This window comes from Chiloscyllium punctatum, chromosome 25 (genome assembly GCF_047496795.1).
Source record: "Chiloscyllium punctatum isolate Juve2018m chromosome 25, sChiPun1.3, whole genome shotgun sequence".
In the NCBI taxonomy this organism is placed as follows: domain Eukaryota; kingdom Metazoa; phylum Chordata; class Chondrichthyes; order Orectolobiformes; family Hemiscylliidae; genus Chiloscyllium; species Chiloscyllium punctatum.
In genome coordinates, this window is record NC_092763.1 from 87,640,435 (window position 1) to 87,659,685 (window position 19,251).

The 19,251-nt window shown below is 42.9% G+C and overlaps 1 protein-coding gene across 1 annotated transcript in view; it reads right to left on the minus strand.

Annotated features, from left to right (window-relative positions):
* The window catches only part of pabir2 (PABIR family member 2), a 31,011-nt gene that overhangs the window by 4,460 nt on the left and 7,300 nt on the right, over nucleotides 1–19,251 (minus strand). Inside the window, exons 2-9 of the mRNA XM_072595656.1 lie at nucleotides 15,787–15,865; nucleotides 9,811–9,867; nucleotides 8,254–8,297; nucleotides 7,870–7,924; nucleotides 6,933–7,025; nucleotides 3,233–3,321; nucleotides 1,166–1,230; nucleotides 31–127 (exon numbers count right to left, since the gene is read on the minus strand). Of these exons, the coding sequence (XP_072451757.1) occupies nucleotides 31–127; nucleotides 1,166–1,230; nucleotides 3,233–3,321; nucleotides 6,933–7,025; nucleotides 7,870–7,924; nucleotides 8,254–8,297; nucleotides 9,811–9,867; nucleotides 15,787–15,865 (579 nt within the window). The remainder of the gene's footprint in view (nucleotides 1–30; nucleotides 128–1,165; nucleotides 1,231–3,232; nucleotides 3,322–6,932; nucleotides 7,026–7,869; nucleotides 7,925–8,253; nucleotides 8,298–9,810; nucleotides 9,868–15,786; nucleotides 15,866–19,251) is intronic.

Consider the following 19,251-nt stretch of genomic DNA (forward strand, 5'->3'; position numbering starts at 1 on the left):
GCAATGAAGTGAAGCAAATGGAGTTCTCACCACGAGCCAAGTTCTGGCAATTGTGTGGCATCAGAGGACAGCATATTTGTAGTTCCTTGGAAAAGTCGCTTTGGTTGGCTTTCAGATTCCATATCACCTGGAATTAGAATTAAACATTAATTGCTACAGCTACAGACATCGTTTGTCTGTGCAAGAAAAGGTCAGCTGTGGTTGGAAATTACTCTTGCCTTGGAGTCAGAAGATAAAAAAGTTCACGACTCAATCCAGAAACATGAATGCAATATCTTGGCTGATAGTCCCACAGCTGAACAGTGAGGGAGCTACACTGCAGGACAGCTGCTGTGAAGTGACAGAACCAGACAGGAATAAACAATTGTTGCAATTCCTCTATTGCTAAATGTTTGCCATTGCTTAATCACCAATATCTTTTAAGTAATTTTTCCCAAGTTATCATATCCAGCTCAAGCTTCATACTATTGTAGTTACCTCAATTTAAATTTAGGGCCCTAATCTAGGCATCAACTATGTCATTCTCCATCTTAAATGAAGAATTCTATCACACTTTGATCACTTTATCCCAGGGATCTGAAACAGTTGAATTGCTAATTATTACTTCCTTATTACACAATACCCAGTCTAGCATGGCTTATTCTCAATGTATCAATCCAGAAAACCATCTCATAAAACATCTCAAAATGGTTATTGGCTGCACTTTTATGACGTGAATGTTGCTTGCAACCTATCAGACCAGGTATTGCTGTATATGGATGTGGACTGCTTCAGTAGTTGATTTTTAAAATTTGTATTTGCACATTTCATCCTGTCAAGGCAATCTGTTGAATTTTTTTCAAGTTTGGGCACTCTTGTTTCCACATAGTAAGATAGTGCAACCAGCAATGACAAAAATGATAACTTAATGAATTTTGATGGAGCTAACTGAAGGATACTCCTGCTTTTATTGAGACAGTGCCAAGGGATTGTTTGAATACACCTATCAGCTCAAAACGACTTTCTTGGAAGAAGTCAGACTGGATTCTGCACCCAGTGTAGAAGTGAGATTTAAATCTAGGATTGTTTTTAAACCAGAGTCAATCAATTGTAGTTTTGATGGCACTTGACAGGACAATAAATTGTCTTTTTAAAAGAAAAATAACATTTGATACAGAACAGTTACCTTTTCGTTTCAAAGGCCCCAGTGCACTTGGCCTGATGCAATTGATTGGGCTCTGGCTTCTCCGACTGAAATCATAACAGAAATCAATATTTTAAAACTACACCGGGTCCAACTCAACAACTTCAAACATTCCTTTAGTAATCAATGGCACGAACAAAACCCAACTATCAACAGCTGCTGAAAACTAGCACAAGGTTTGGTTTCAGTAGTCTCACTTAGGCTGTGAACTGAAGAGGTCCCCAAGATCACAGGACAGCAAATACCAGCAAAAAGTGTTCAGATATCTGCAGAAAATTATCCTTCAAAACTTTAACTTTAGAAATATTGTCAAATTCACTTCTGCAGAAAAGCACTGATCTTTATCATTAAATAAAAACTGTACTTTTTATAACAAAATAAATTAGATGTACATATTTGTGATGATCTCCTTGACAGGTTAAGGCAGCAGATATAACATATGCCACTATGATGTCTCACATCTCCACTGTTCCACTGGGGACAGTCACTGCAGTTAGAATTCACAAAAGAAGCTGATTGCACTCACACTGCCCACAAGCCTATACCCCATATCATAAAACATACGACAACCAGGGTAGGGCGCCAGTGAGCAGGGCGCGGGAAGCGAGCAGAGCACAGGCAGTCAGCAGAGAGCGGGGCAGTCAGCAGAGAGCGGGCAGTCAGCAGAGAGCGGGGCAGTCAGCAGAGAGCGGGGCAGTCAGCAGAGAGCGGGGCAGTCAGCAGAGAGCGGGGCAGTCAGCAGAGAGCGGGGCAGTCAGCAGAGAGCGGGGCAGTCAGCAGAGAGCGGGGCAGTCAGCAGAGAGCGGGGCAGTCAGCAGAGAGCGGGGCAGTCAGCAGAGAGCGGGCAGTCAGCTGGGTGCTGGCAGTGAGCAAGGAGTCGGCAATGAGCAGACAGTGGCAGTGAGCAAGTTAGGGCAGTGAGCAGAGAACGGGCAGAGAGCAGAAAGCGACAGTGAGCAGAGTGCAGGCAGCGAGCAGACTGCGGCAGTGAGCAAGGAGTGGGCAGAGAGCAGAGATTGGACAGTGAGCAGTGTGCGGGCAGAGTGCAGGCAGTCAGCAGGGAGGGGCAGCCAGCAGGGAGCGGGCAGAGAGCAGAGAGCCAACAGTAGCAGTGAGCAGAGAGCGGACAGCGAGCAATGTACAGGCAGCGAGCTTAAAGCGACAGTGAGCAGAGTGTGGGCACAGAGCAGAGATTGGACAGTGAGCAGATTGCGGGCAGAGAGCTGACAGTGAGCAGATTATGCGTAGCGAGAAGAAAGTGGGCAGTCAGCAGAGAGTGGGCAGCGAGCAGAAAGTGACAGTGAGCAGAGGTTGGACAGTGAACAGTGTGTGGGCAGAGAGCGGGCCGCGGGCAGCGAGTGGACAGTGAGCAGCGAGTGGACAGTGAGCAGCGAGTGGACAGTGAGCAGCGAGTGGACAGTGAGCAGCGAGCAGAGAGCGGGCAGTGAGCAGCGAGTGGACAGCGAGCAGCGAGTGGACAGCGAGCAGCGAGTGGACAGCGAGCAGAGAGTGGACAGCGAGCAGAGAGTGGACAGCGAGCAGAGAGTGGACAGCGAGCAGAGAGCGGGCAGTGAGCAGCGAGTGGACAGCGAGCAGAGAGTGGACAGCGAGCAGAATCTGATCCTGATTCTCTATCGTATTTACACTTTTATGTTCCAGTAAATGAGTCTTTCTTACTTTTTGTTGCAAATACACTATTAACTTTGTCAATATTAAAATTAATTGGCCAGTATAACAAAAGTTTGCAAGTCCTCCTCTGTATGTGGGGTGTCAGTGATCCAGAGAAAGATCTATAAAAACAGCAATACCCAGAGACAACTCTATTTAGGTGGCCTTTAATTCTGTGATTCTGTTCCTTGGATGCTCAGCTGTACCCTAATTCCAATCACTATATCAGGATAACTCAGGACGTGCAATAAATGCCAGTGACACCCATTTCCAGACAGTAAATTATTTAAAAACATCACCATAATATAGCTCAGGGCACACCAAATTCACAAGATTCAAAGAAACTTTTCTGAATCAACAAAATTCCCAGGGAGTACTCACGTGGCAAATCTCCTTGTTGGGCTAGGGGTGGGGCTTGGAGGGAGCCCATTACTGCTCACAAAGATCTGTAAGGAGGGTGAGAAGCATTGCTGTAGGGAGCGGGAGGCAGAAAAGTCACATGTTAGCAATATCCAAAAGGGAAAATCCAGTCCTGTCAGCAGGGAGTAGGAAGGCTTTCACATGTAGAGACTGAAATATATTTAAAAACAAGGAAGGTTGAATTGAGACAGCAGACTTAAAGTTTGAGATTCAATTTGGACCTTTCCTTTAATCAAATGAAAGTGCAAGCAGGGTTTTTTGAACATTTGCAAATCATCAAGAGGAAGCTGACATCCACTGGTTCAGAAATCCACCACAGAAAGCCTATTTGCCTGAATATAAACAGGTACAAGATGCTCGCACCTATCAGTTAAGCCAGGCTTCACAGGGTTGAATCTTATTGCAGAGTCAGAAAGTCGACCTTTCAATTCCACTTCAGAGTATCCAGATCATTGAAGATGACTTTGTACTGTATCACCAACAGGCTGCAGCACTGTCAGTGGAGCCCCAACTCAATCCACCACCCCTCCCCCAACTTTCCCATGTCCTGTCACCAGAAAGCAGTCTCACAATGGCTCACACCCACCCACCCCTAGTACCATCATCTGATTCACTCTCCCACCTAACTGCTTCCCTCTCTCTCATTCACCCTACTTAGTCATCCAAATGTTTACAGTCAGAGTCCTACAGCACGGAGACAAGCCCTTTGGCCCAAACTGATCCATGCTGATCAAAATGTCCATCCTCACTAATCCCATTTCCCTGCTCTTGGCCCATTTCCTTCAAATCCTTTCCTATCCATGTATTTGTCTAAATGCCTTTTAAATATTGTTATTGTATCTGCCTCAACCACTTCCACTGGCAGCTCATTCCACATGCATACCACCCTCTTGTAAAAAGGTTGCCCCTCAGATTCCCTTTTATTCTTTCCCCTCTAACCTTAAACTGATGCCCTCTCGTCCTCAATTCCCCAACCGTGGGAAAAAAGACTGAGTGCATTCACCCTATCCATGTCTCTCACAATCTTGTACACTTCCATAACATCCCCCTCTCTGTCTACTATGCTCGAAAGAAAAAAGTCCCAGCTTGTCCAACCTCTCCCTATAACTCAGATCATTGAGTCCCGGCAACATCCTTGTAAATTTCTTCTGCACTCTTTCCAGTTTAAAACATCCCTCCTGTAACAAGGCAACCAAAACTGAACACAAGTTTGGCTTCATCAACATCCTGTACAGCTGCAACATAACTTCCCAACTTCTAAACTCAATGCCCTGACTGATGAAGGCCATTGTGCCAAAAGTCTTCTTCACTGCCCTGTTTACCTGTGACTCCACTTTCAGAGAACCATGCACCTGAACTCCAAGGTCCCTCTGTCCTTCCTTAAGGCCTTACCATTAACCATGAAACTCCTACCTTGATTTGACTTTCCAACATGTAAGACCTCATACTTACCTATATTAATCTCCAGTTGTCATTTCTCAGTCCACTTCCCCAGCTGATCAAGGTCCTGCTGCAATTTCTGATAACCTTCCTCATTGTCCACAATACCTCCTGTGTTAGCATCATTGGCAAATTTACTAATCATGCTTTCTATATTCTCATCCAAATCATTGATATCGATAACAAACAGCAAAGGGCCCAGCGCCAACTCCTGAGGCACTCCACTAGTCACAGGTCTCCAGTCCAACAAGCATCCTTCCACTATTACCCTCTGCTTCCTACCATCAAGCCAATTGTGTATCCAATTTGCCAGTTCACCCTGGATTCCATGCGATCTCACCTTCCAGAGCAGCCTATCATGTGGAATTTTATCAAAGGCCTCACTGAAATCCATATAGACTACATCTACTGCGCTGCCCTCATCAACCTTCTTGGTCACTTCATCAAGGAACTTTAACAAACTACTTATAATCAAATCCTGTCTTTCCAAATGGCATGTACATCTTGTCTCAGAATCTTCTCAAGTAACTTACTCACCACAGACATTAGGCTTTCTGGTCTACAGTTCCTAGGCTTTTCTTTGCAGTCCTTCTTGAATCAGGGCACAACATTCGCTACCCTCCAGTCTTCCAGGACTATGGCTAATGATGACGCAAAAATATGAGCCAGAGCCCCTGCAATTTTATCTCTAGCCTCTTGCAGGGTTCTTGGATATATCTGGTCAGGACCAAGAGATTTATCCACCTTCATACATTCTAACATATCCAACACCACCTCTACTGTGATATGGACTGTCCCCAAGATATAGCCACTAATTTCCTCAAGTTCCCAAGTCTTCATGTCTTTCCCAGTAAACGCAGAAGAAAAATATTCATTGAAAACCTTGCCCATCTCCTGCAGTTTTACACATACATGTCCACTTTGGTCCTTGAGAGGCCTAATCTCTCTTTTTTTCCTTTAATCTACTTAAAGTACCTCTTTGGATTCACCCTAATCTTGATCCCAGCTGCCTGTACCTGAGCCACTCCTCCTCCTTTTTTCTGGTCAAAGCCTCAATATCTCTTGTCATCCAGGATTCCCTATTCCTGCCAACCTTGGCCTTCACACTCACAGGATTAAAGGCCTCCCACTTGTTAGAGGTCCCTTTACCTGCAAACAAATTACTCCAATTAACCCCTGCAAGCTCCTGTCTAATTCCATCAAAATTCACCTAGCCCCAGTTTAGAACTTGAAGCTGTGGACCAGTTTTGTCCCTCTCCATAACTATTTTATGATTAATAGATCGATGGTTATTGGTTCTAAAGTGCTCCCCCACTGTCACCTCAGTCACCTATCCTGCCCTATCTCCCCCCAAGAATAGGTCAAGTTTTTCCCCTACCCGAGTAGGGCTCTCTATATACTGCTTGAGGAAACTTTCTTGAACACACTTAACAAATTCCACCCCATCTAAGCCCTTAAAAGTTTGGCAGTCCCAGTCTATGTTTGGAAAATTAAAATCCCCCACTATGACAACCTTATTGCTTCTGCAAGTCTCCCCAATGTCCTTGCATATTTGTTCCTCTATTTCCCATGAACTATTTGGGAGCCTATAGTACAACCCCAATAATGTCACCATCCCCTTCCGATTTCTTAGCTCCACCCACAAAGCCCTTTTGGATGACCCTTCAGTTATTTCATCTGATTACTGCTGTGATACTTGCCTTAATCAAAAACACAACCTCCCTCCCCTTCTTCCATAACCTTCTCCACCTCTCCCCACCAACTCCCCCACTCACCTATCCAACTCCCCCCAACTTCCCTGAGTCAGTTATCTAAATTCCACCCCACCAAACACCTCCTGTGCCCCCACCCATCTCCCTCTTCCTCAATTCTCCCACACCAATAGCATGCTCTATCACTGTGACTCTGCCCCGGCCCCATCAACCAGACTTCCACACTACCGCAATCTCTACCCCAACCCATCTCCCTGCTTCCCCTCAGCCAACTTCCCACAGACCTCCACTCACGCACAATGAACAGTGGAAGTGTTGAGATCAATATTATGCTGATAAGTGCGATCAATTTCCAATAGACTTGGTTTCTTTACAATGACTCCCCATTAGACAGCTGGGATAATTCTTTGAAAAAGCCTGACAAGTGATAACTTGGTTGCTTTCATCCGCAGTCCTCACTTTCTCCTGCTTTCAGATCAGTCCAGGTTACTTTCTGTAACACCTCCTACCTTCCCGATTCCTCTGGTTGGTGACGGAGCTGGTGACACTGGAATGAAGTCAATACGCTTTGGCGAGGCAGATTTATCCAGGTCATTATCACTCTAAGTGAACAGAACAACACAAGATTACTTTCACAAAGGACAGGCCTTAAACAGAGTTCTAGTTTCTACTTGGACTAGACAGCAATAACCAGACTGCAGTATGTTATGTATTCCCATAAGTGCATTAATTTAACTGTCCATTACACACCCTCTCACAAGTCAAACAGATTGCATCACTGAGGTGTACTGTGCATAGTTAAATAAAAGCAAAAACAAAGTTCAGGAGAAACTCAGCATGTCTGGCATCATCTGTGGAGGCAGAAACAAAGTTAATATTTCAACATGTTATGACTGCTCTTCAAATCATACTGGACTCAAAACATTCACTTGGTTTCTCTTTCCACAGATACTGCCAGACCAGTGTACAATTTGACTACCTCTTCAGCCATAAACATAGGTACAGTTAGATTGTAGTCTCTTTGTGAGGAAACAATGCAGAGAGACTACAAAACATACTTCTGTCTTTGTAAGTGGTTCAGTTTCTATACATGCGCTCAGTTTACATCTGTTTGGAATTCATGTCTCACTTTAATCTGACACTGTTCATCAAACTGTGTCTGTGAAGGTATCAAGTGCCTGGACTCATTCAGAATTCGAAAGGATTAAAGTAAGAAATATTTTAAGTTTTCTTCCTGCCATATCTGATCATACCTGGAGATTTTTCAGTCGCTGATAAATGAGCTGCACTGAATGGAATAATCTATTAAAAAGTGTTACTTCACTGGATTACTTTCTCAAGGAGCACATTATCACTCCTCCCGAGAACTGGAAGTAACTGTGGTTCGAAGCAGCTACTAAGAGTTCAATAACAAAGGACATTTCTCCATGTGTATTGATGACTCACCAGATTCAAGCTCTCTTCCCATGAAACACTCATCTGCATTGCTGCCTGTACTCCCCTGTTTATAAAGCACACTCAGGATTAACAAGGAAAGCCAAGACACAGCTGCTCTTAAGAAGCAGCAAAATCCAGAGACAGATTGAGCACAGTTTGGAAATACAAAACACAGCAAGAGCAAACTAAGAGCAGAGTGATGAATCTTGATATAGAGAAATGTGACATTCATAAAACATCACCACATTATGAAACGGCTGCTCTGAATATGAAAACTCTTGGAAGCAAGTATGTCTCGAATGTCCAGAGGTAAAAGAAATACAGTTCGAAACTGCTGAGTGGCAGCAAAGATTCTGACTGCAAATTTAAATAAACATGTGGCTCCAATCTTACCTCTCATGAGCTGTCTCTCTGTTCATGAGGTCCATTCCTTCTTCCTATTTAAAGAAAAAAAATCAAGTCTTCAAGTACTATTGTGTTATATTTTCACCACAGGGGTAACTTGGGACACGACAGTACAGGATTCTCTGGGTTTGAGCATGTACACTGTCAGTTTATTTAAGAACTCCTCTAAAATATACGTAGCCTCAAAGTGACTTCAACCTTACACTGACAGCCCAGTGTCAGCGTCTAGTTTTTAAGTAGTTAAAATCAAATCTTGTCCTGTGTGTTGAGTTTAATGTCAGTTTTAGGCCACTGGAAAGAAGGAAGTTTCGTGATGTTTGTGCTGCGTTTGCAGATGTTGACGTCAATGCAGCTGATGCACAGCTGATTTCATAAATCATATTTGCATTTGTAAACAGATGCTAAGACCTTCTAGTATTTTTAAGATCAAAGAGTTTTGATACATTAAATCCAGTCAAACTTTTTCCACTCACTGTATTCTGAACAAAGAAGAGCTCAGGATGTCTGAGCATGCAATGATAGTTTTAAAATAGAAGTTAGCAATTATTTCTTAAATAAACCAGGAATAGATGGACAGCAAAAGCGAGTGGTGTGTCATTAGCTGGACTTTGCTGCTCCATGGTAGGGAGCAAGTAAGGTCCAGTTTCCACAATCAACAAGTTTCCGATCATTAGGTTCAACCAGTAGATCGGCATAATGTGGATCTTATAAATGAGGTTGACCATAACCCATCAATATCAAGAAATTTCATTATCACACCTTCTAACCCTAACAGTTACACTCTGCATCATTATGTCTGACACTATTTTAAAGGGATTTCATTTTGACAACTTGACTATTCCAATTCAGCTGAATATCTATCGAAAATCTTCTATTTCCTGACCACAAAACTTTACTTCCTGGTGAGGATTTTTGGTTGTTTACCTAACGTTTCAAATGTTAAATGCCTGTCAATATTTTCAACTGCATTTTACATTATCAGTGTTCACAATGTTGGTGCAATTTTTGTTCACCAGGTTCACAATGGAACTAATTTCCGAAAATTCTCCCCCAACTCCATTATCATTGCGTAGAACAAAAATGACACACAAATCATCGGCTATTTACTGAATTTGCTAAAGGTTCAAAGAATGATATTGTGTCGTCTTCAGCAAAGGTCACATGCCTCCTTGTCCTGAAGAATGAGGAGATCTGTTACGGGTCAGTGTATCTCTACAAAACTTTAAATAAAAATCAGGCAGTTTACTTCTGTGTGTTATGACTTACAGGATCTGATACACAACCAGCTTCCACTACATACAGATCCATACTTTTATTTTAGCCTGTCAATTAGTTTAATATTTTGGGTGTCTCTTCGGAAAAAACCCAACAATAATTAGGTTATTGATGAAAAACATCGCCTCAAACTAGAACAGTGTAACACCAGGAATGTTCTCACCTCTGAAATCAGAAATAACAGTTTATGATTGAACATTTAATCCCTGCACTGAAACGGAACTCTGGTCATTCAGTTTGAATCATTCTAGAAGGATGATGCAGCTTTACCTGTTTAATCTGATGTAGCCTGCTGCTGGGGATACGAACTGGAGATGAGGGAACAATCTACAAAAACAGAAATAAGACAAATAAATACATCACAAATCTAGAATTTTAAGTTTTTTTAAAAATTCACCTAAAAATATCATTTGTGCGCTGATCAAACTGAAAAATGTCAACTTTGGAAGAATGCAGCACAGCCTGGTCAAGGTATCTAGTGCCATAGCACTGTCACAACCAAACAGTCTCAGAGCTGGGCACCAACGACCTGAAGCTGAAGCACTTCAGAGGTGCATGCATCTTTTCCACATGCATGTCTCTTGCTCTCTCAGTGCAACATTTGGATGCAGTCACTGTGTGAAACTGACTAGTTGCCATTGTGATTTTGGTTGCTTTGCCCAAGATCCTGGGTGGAATTGTGTTCTGGTGAATCAGTTAGCTAGAGCTCTGAGTACGTAGCACAGAAATAAACCCTTCAGTCCAACCCGTCCATGCCAACCAAGTTTCCCAAACTAAAGTAGACCTTTTTGTCTGCATTTGGCCCATATCCTTCTTAACCCTTCATATTCATGTACCCAACCAAATGTCTTTTAAATGTTGTAACCGTATCTGTATCTAGCACTTCCTTTGGCAGTTCATTCCATACATGTAAAAGTTGCCCCTCAGGTCCCTTTTAAATCTTTTCCCTTCAAGCTATGCCCTCTAGTTTTGAACCCCACCACTCTCGGGAAAAGACCATCACTATTCATCTTATCCATGCCCCTCATGAGTTTATAAATCTCTGTAAAGGTCACCCCTCAACTTTCTACGCTCCAGGGAAAAAAAGGTCTTAGCCCATCTAGCTTCTCCTTATAACTCAAACCGTCCAGTCCCAGTAACATCCTTGTAAATCTTTTCTGCACCCTCTCCAATTTAAGAACATCCTTCCTATAAAATGGGAGGTGCTTGCTTATTTGGAAAAAGGAAACTATGGTTTTGTGTCATTGTCATTGGATTAGCATTCCAGTTCTGAAGAAGGGTCACTGGACTCAAAGTATTAACCCTGCTTTCTCTCCACAGATGCTGTTAGAACTGCTGAGTTTCTCCAGCAATGTATTTTTGTTACTAACCCAGATGCCTAGGGCAATTGATAGAATTTGAAGACAGCCATGAAAACATCTCTGGTTCACTAATGTCCTTTAACAACGGAAATCTGCCTTTTGACAGAGTTTGGCTGTCACCTGACTCCAGATACACCTCAATTTGTGTGGATTTCAATGCCCATCACCACTTTTGAGGAAGGGAATTCTAAAGACTCTCAACCTAGAAAACAGCGTTTCCTGGTGTTTTAAATGGGCATTTCCTTATTTTTAAACTATGACCTTAGTTCTAGAATGACCCACATACTAATGTTCTGCAATTCATGCACTAGGACACCTAGATCTCTCTGCATTTCAAAGCTCTGCAAACTCTGGCTGTTTAGATAATATGCTTTTTTATTTCTTTTGCCAAAATGAACTTTCTCACATTGTACTCCATTTGCTAGACTTCTGCCTATTCACTTAAGCTCTTTACATCCCTTTGTAGACTCCTTAGGTCTTCTTCACAACTCACTTTCCTACTTATCTTTGCATATTAGTAAATTTAGCTTCTTTACATTTGATCCCTTCATCTAATTATTTATATAAATTATAAAGAGTTGAGGCCTCAGCACTGACCCTTGTGGCATACCATTCACATTCTGCAAGCCTGAGGAAGATCTACTTATTCCCTTTGCTTCTTGTTAGCCACCCAATCTTTGATCTATGTCAATATGTTACTGCCTGCACCATGAGTTTTCATTTTCTGCAATCACCTTCGATGAAATGAAGCGAAATTATTCAATTGACAAGCTCCGTAATGCTGGGCATTGTTAGAACAGATTAGATGGCCAGAGTTCATAGAACATAGAACATTCCAGCACAGTACAGGCCCTTCGGCCCTCAATGTTGCGCCGACCTATGGAACCAATCTGAAGCCCACCTCTCCTACACTATTCCATTATCGTCCATATGTTTATCCAATGACCATTTAAATGCCCTTAAAGTTGGCGAGTCTACTACTGTTTCAGGCAGCATGATCCATGTCTCTACTACTCTCTGAGTAAATAAACTACCTCTGACATCTGTTCTATATCCGTCACTCTTCAATTTAAAGCTATATCCCCTCATGCTAGCCATCACCATCCAAGGAAAAATGTTCTCATTGTCCATCCTATCTAACCCTCTGATTATCTTATACTTCTCAGTTAAGTCACCTCTCACTAACAAAAACAGCCTCAAGTCCCTCAGCCTTTCCTCATAAGACCTTCCCTCCACACCAGGCAACATCCTAGTAAATCTCCTCTGAACCCTTTTCAAAGCTTCCACATCCTTCCTAAAATGCGAGAACCAGAACTGGATGCAATACTCCAAGTGCAGCCGCACCAGAGTTTTGTACAGCTGCAACATGATCTCATGGCTCTGAAACACACCATATGCCTTCTTAACAACCCTATCAATCTGGCTCGCAACTTACAGGGATCTCTCTGCTTATCTACCCTACCAAGAATCTTACTATTAGTCCAGTACTCTTCATTCCTGTTGCTCCTTCCTAAATGAATCACCTCACACTTTTCCACATTAAACTCCATTTGCCACCTCTCAGCCCAGCACTGCAGCTTATCTATGTCCCCTTGTAACCTGCAACATTCTTCAGCACTATCTACAACTCCACTTTATCTTAGTGTCATCCACAAATTTACTAACCCATTTTTCTATGCCCTCATCCAGGTCATTTATTAAAATGACAAACAGCAGTGGCCCCAAAACAGATCTTTGCGGTACACCGCTAGTAAATGAACTTCAGGATGAACATTTCCCATCAATCACCACCCCTGTCTTCTTTCAGCTAGCCAATTTCTGATCCAAACTGCTAAATCACCCTCAATATGGTGTTACAGTTAAATAAAGGTAATTACAAGGGCATGAGAGAGGAACTGACGAAAATTGACTGGAAGCAGAGGCCTAGTGATGAAAACAGTAGAGCAACAATAGCAGGAGTTTCTGGGTGTAATTGAGGACACGGTACAGAGAAAAGAAAGATTATCCAGGGGGATTAGACAGCCGTCAAGAAATGTATCACAGAAAAAGAGAGAGCCTATAAAGTGGCCAAGAGCACTGGGAAATCAGAAGATTGGGAGGCTACAAAAACAAACAGAAGATAACAAAGAGAGAAATAAGGAAGGAGAGGATCAAATATGAAGATAGGCTAGCCAGTAATATTAGAAATGATAGTAAAGGCTTCTTTCAATACATAACAAAAAAAAATGAGAAGCAAAAGTAGACATTGAGCCGTTCCAAATTGATGCAGAAAGGGTAGTGCTGGGAGATAAGGAAACAGCTGAAGAACTTATTAAATATTTTGCATCAGTCTTCACTGTGGAAGACAGGAGTAATATCCCAACAATTAAGGAGAGTCAGGGGCAGAGTTGAGTATCGTAGCCATTACAAAAGAGAAAGTGGTACAAAAGCTAAAAGGTCTAAAAATTGATAAATCTCTGAGCCCCAATGGGCTGCATCCTAGAGTTCTGAGGGCTGAGGAAATAGTGGAGGCATTGGTTGTGATCTTTCAAAAATCACTGGAGTCAGGGAAAGTCTCAGATGATTGGAAAATCGCTGTTGTTCAAGAAAGGATCAAGACAAGAGGTGGAAAATTATAAGCCGACTGACTTAACCTGGATCGTTTGTAAAATATTAGAATCCATCGTTAAGGATGAGATTTCTAAATTCTTGGAAGTGTAGGCTCGGATTAGATCAAGTCAGTATGGATTTAGTCAGGGGAGGTTGTGCCTGATAAACCGGTTAGAATTCTTTGAAGATGTACCAAGTAGGTTAGACCAAGGAAACCCTGTGGATGTTATCTATCTAGACTTCCAAAAGGCCTCTGATTGGGTGCCTCACAGGAGGCTGCTGAGTAAGTTGAGAGCCCATGGTGTTTCAGGTGAGCTACTGGCATAGATTGAGGATTGGCTGTCTGACAGAAGGCAGCGAGTTGGGATAAAAGGTTCTTTTTCGGAATGGCAGCCGGTGACAAGTGGTGTCCCGCAGGGTTCAGTGTTGTGGCCGCAGCTGTTCACTTTATATATAAATGATCTGGATGAAGGGACTGGGGGCATTCTGACAAAGTTTGCCAATGATACAAAGTTCGGCGGACAGGCAGGTAGTACTGAGGAGGTAGGACGGCTGTAGGAAGATTGAAGACAGTTTAGGAGAGTTGTCCAGGAAATGGTTGATGAAATTCAACATGAGCAAATTCATAAAGCCAAAGTAAGGGATCTGAGAGTGCTAGTCCAGGATTCTCTAAAAGGTTAACTTGCAGGTTGAGTCTGTGATTAAGAAAGCGAATGTAATGTTGTCATTTATCTCAAGAGAGTTGAAATATAAAAGCAGCGATGAGCTTCTGAGACTTTATAAAGCTCTAGTTAGGTCCCATTTAGAATACTGTGTCCAATGTTGGGCCCCACACCTCAGGAAGGACATACTGGAACTGGAGCATGTCCAGCAGAGATTCACATGGATGATCCCTGGAATGGTAGGCCTAACATACGATGAAAATGGTAGATCCTGGGATTGCATTCATTAGAGTTTAGAAGGTTGAGGGGAGATCTATTAGAAACTTGCAAGATAATGCCAGGCTTAGAAAGGGCGGAGGCTGGGAAGTTGTTTCTGTCAGGCGAGGAGACTAGGATCAGTGAGCACTGCCTTAGAATTAGAGGGGGTCGATTTAGAACGGAAATGAGGAGACATTCCTTCAGCCAGAGAGTGGTGGACCTGTGGAATTCACTGCCACAGAGCACAGTGGAGGCCGGGACGTTAAATGCCTTCAAGGCAGAAATTGGTAAATTCTTGACCTCGCACGGATTTAAGGGCTATGGGGAGACCGCGTGTAAGTGGAATTGAAACGCCCATCAGCCATGATTGAATGGCGGAGTGGACTCAACGGGCCAAATGGCCTTACTCCCACTCCTATGTCTTATGGTCTAATCCCATGCCTCCGTATTTTGTGCAAGAGCCTACCATGGGAACCTTATCAAACGCCTTACTGGAAGTCCACTTAACAGCCAATCAGCATCCTGTTTCTGAAACATTATAGAGTATTATTCTCTTTGAAATTTGCTACTCCTGCATCTGTCCTGATGACTGCAAGGTGAAAAGCTTTCATGGCATTTCCTTTTTTCAACAATTCTCAAGGTTAGAATATTTAATGAGTAGTTCATATTGGTATTTACTAAAAAGAGTCAAAACATTAGTAGAAGCAGATATCGGTAGAGATAATGGATAGATTGGAAACTGAAAGGGCAGGAGGTACTGAAAAGGGTAGCTATGCTCAAAGTGGATATGTCATCTGGCCTGGATAGTTTAGAGCTATAGGAAGTGGGATTGGAGGTCACAGGAGGGCTTGTCCCGGTCTTCCTTAGATATGGAGGAGAAGCCCGAGAACCGAAGAGTGGTAAATGTGACACCCATTTTCATGGATGTGTCTGCAGACATTATGGTACAGATGAAATGTAATACAAGGAAGTGACAGAAGAAATCATGAAAAATAATATTGCCCTAACAATAGTCCCCAATGCTATTGGTCAATGCTTTAATTTGACATATAGAAAAAAAGACAGCTCCAACTTTTCTCCTGCTGCTTACCAATAATTGCAGTTAACAATTACCTCTTCCTGATCTAGCTATACTAGTAAATTCCCAGGTATCAACAGCTTTACTGTCATAGCAATAGGTTTATGGTAAATTATATAATCCATGGCAAAAAGTAGGAAGAGAACTACCGATGAGGTCGAGTCACAAATGTCCAGCAGATTTACTTCCATTTCAGACACATGATTCCATCAGGACTGTTTACAACTTCATGGTGTTAACACAACGTTAACCCACTAACCCACCCACACACACTCCCCCACCCACGGTTTGTCTTTACCTGACTGTGCCGGTTCACAATAGTGGTGCTGTTTCTCCGATTGCGCAGGACATCGGGTTGAAAAACCTGAGCATTGTCACTAAAAAAAATCCAAACAGAAATCATAAATATGATTTTCATTAGCATCAGACAGCACGCCTCATAGGATAGGCTCAAGGTTCAGCTCTTGGTTTTAAAATACTATGTGCTCATTACTGCTTATAAAGAAATCAGAATTGAAGTGTAGTTAAGATGCTAATCAGCTTCTTAATGAAATCATGTTCCAAAATTAATGACAATAATTAAACAGTTGTTAAATTCTCCAAATTCAACACACTCTATCAGTTTGGGGCTGCATTCGAGAATGCCAATGGGTGGGTGAACATTATTGCAAAACCTCAGCTTACCACCACGAGCTCAAGGGTAAGAAGGAATGGGCAACAAATGCTGGCTGAGCCAACAAAGCCCAGGTACCTTGAATGAATAATAAAAAAGTCACCAAACTCTACAGTTCTCTGGTTAAGCCTCACACTGAGTACTGAGTCCAGTCCTGGCTGGATCCACTTTGAATACAGAGATATGGATTTCACAGAGGCAGGGTTTAGATCTTTTAAAAAGAACAGGGAGAGGTGTGAGAGGACGGGGAGTAGCATTGTTAATTAGAAAGTGCATCACAGCTACAGAAAAGCAGGTTGTTCAGGAGGGTTTGTCTACGGAGTCAGTATGGGTGGAAGTCAGTAACAGGAAAGGAGCAATCATTTTATTGGGAATTTTCTATAGACTCTCTCCTCCCCCTCCAATAGCAGCAGAGAGATGGAAGAACAGATTGGACAGCAGATCTTGGAAAGGTGCCGATGTAACAGAGTTGTTGTTATGGGTGAATTCAACTTTCCCAATATTGATTGGAACCTCCTTAGTGCAGATGGTCTGGATGGAGCCGATTTTGTCAAGCGCGTCCACGAAGGATTCCTGACTCAATATGTAGCTGTGGAGTATAAATTAGGAACAATTATTCTACGGGAAATGCACAACAGAAATGTGGAGGCTGTTTAAGGAGCAATTGTTACGAGTTTTGGATATCTTTGTCTCACTGAGACAGGCAAGGAATGATAAGGTGGAGGAGCCTTGGATGACAAAAGCAGAACAGCTTCTCGTCAAAAGGAAGAAGGAAGCTTAAGGTTGAGGAAGCAAGGATCTGGCACAGCTTTAGAGATTACAGGGGTAGCTATGAATGACCTCAAAAATGGACTGAGGAGAGCTAGGAGGGGGCACAAAAGTCTTGGAAGGAAGGATTAGGGAAAACCCAAAGGTACGTGAGGAATAAGAGAACGATCAGAGAGGGTCAGGCCGATCAGGAATAGTGGAGGGAACTTGTGCCTCGAATCTGAAGAGGTAGGGGAGGCCCTTAATGAGTTTTTTTGTTTCACTATTCACCAGAGAGAGACGGACCTTGTTGATAATGAGAACATCTGGACCAGGTTAATAGGCATGAACAGATTGATATTAAGAAAGTAGATGTGCTGGAAATCCTGAGAAGCATCAAGATAGATAAGTCCCCAGGGCCAGACCAGATATATCCAAGGTTCCCATGGGAAGTGAGGAATGAGACTGCTGCACCTCTGGTGATGATCTTTGCATCCTCACTCTCCACAGTAGTACCACCAGTTAATTGGAGGGAGGTGAAAGTTGTTCCTCTTTTCGAGAAAGGGAATAGGGAAATCCCTGGGAATTACAGACCAGCCAGTCTTACATCTGTGGTGAGCAAGGTACTGGAAAGGAATCTGAGAGATAGGATTTATGACTATTAGGAAAAACATAGTTTGATTGATAGTCAGTATGGCTTTGTGAGGAATAGATCATGCTTCACAAACCTTATTGAGTTCTGTGAGGTCATGTCAAGTCAAGTTGACTAAGGTCAAGCAGTGAAAATGGCATATATGATTTTCAGTAAGGCATTTCATAAGGTTCGAGCTGAAAATGTATTGCTGGAAAAGTGCAGCAGGTCAGGCAGCATCCAAGGAGCAGGAGGATCGACGTTTCGGGCATGAGCCCTTCTTTCTGAAGAAGGGCTCATGCCCGAAACGTCGATTCTCCTGCTCCTTGGATGCTGCCTGACCTACTGTGCTTTCCCAGCACCACACTCTGGACTCTGATCTCCAGCATCTGCAGTCCTCACTTTCTCCTAGTTGATAAGGTTCCTCATGGTAGACTTATTCAGAAAGATAGGAACAATGGGATACAGGGAAATTTGGCTGTCTGGATACAGAATTGGCTGGCCAAAAGTCGACAGTGAGTGGTAGTGGATGGAAAGTATTCCACCTGAAGGTCAATGACCAGTGGTGTCCTGCAGGGATCTGTTCTTGGGCCTATGCTGTTTGTAGTTTTTACAAATGACTTGGATGAAGAAGTGGAAGGGTGGGTTAGTAAGTTTGCTGATGACACAAAGGTCGAGGCCTGTTGCAGGCTACAAGAAGACATTGACAGGATGCAGAGCTAGGCTGAGAAGTGGCAGATGGAGTTCAACCTGGATAAATGCGAAATGATTCACTTTGGAAGGTCAAATTTGAATGCAGAACACAGGGTTAAAGACAGGATTCTTGGCAGTGTGGAGGAACAGCGGGAGGCTGGGATCCACGTACATAGATCCCTCAAAGTTGTCACCCAAGTTGATAGGGTTGTTAAGGCGGCCTATGGTATTTTGGCTTTCATTAACAGGGGGATTTAGTTTAAGAGTCACAAGGTTTTGCTGCAGCTCCATAAACCCTGGTTTTTCCACATTTGGAATATTGTGTCCAGTTCTGGTCGCCTCATCGTAGGAAGGATGTAGATCCTTTAGAGAGGGTGCAGAGGACATTTACCAGGATGCTATCTGGATTGGAGGGTGTGTATTATGAAAAGAGATTACGTGAGCTCAGGCTTTTCACACTGGAGAGAAGGAAGAGGGGTGACTTGATAAAGGCATACAAAGTAATGAGAGGCATAGATAGAGTAGATAGCCAGAGACTTTTCACCAGGGCTTGTCACAAGAGATCATAATTTTAAAGTGATTGGAGGAAGATATAGGGGAGATGTCAGAGGTAGGTTCTTTACGTAGGGAATGATGGGTTTATGGAATACACTGCCAGCAGTGGTCGTAGACATTAGGGACATTCAAGTGACTGCTGGACAAGATATGGACAGCAGTAAATTGAGTGGTGTGTAGGTTAGGTTGATCTTAGGTTAAGATAAATGCTCGGCACAATATCGTGGGCCGAAGGGTCTGTACTGTGCTGCACTGTTCTTTTCTATGAATAATAGAAGTGTTAGGGTGCAAAGGAGGCCATTCAGCTCATCACACCTGCATTTTAACTAAATACTGATCGCTTGCCTTTTCCCTTTAACTCTGTACATATTTTAAATGGAAACAAATATCCAATGCCCTTTTGAGTGCCTCATCTGAACTAGCCTCCACCAGACACCCAGGCAGTGCACAAGGTCACAGAGATG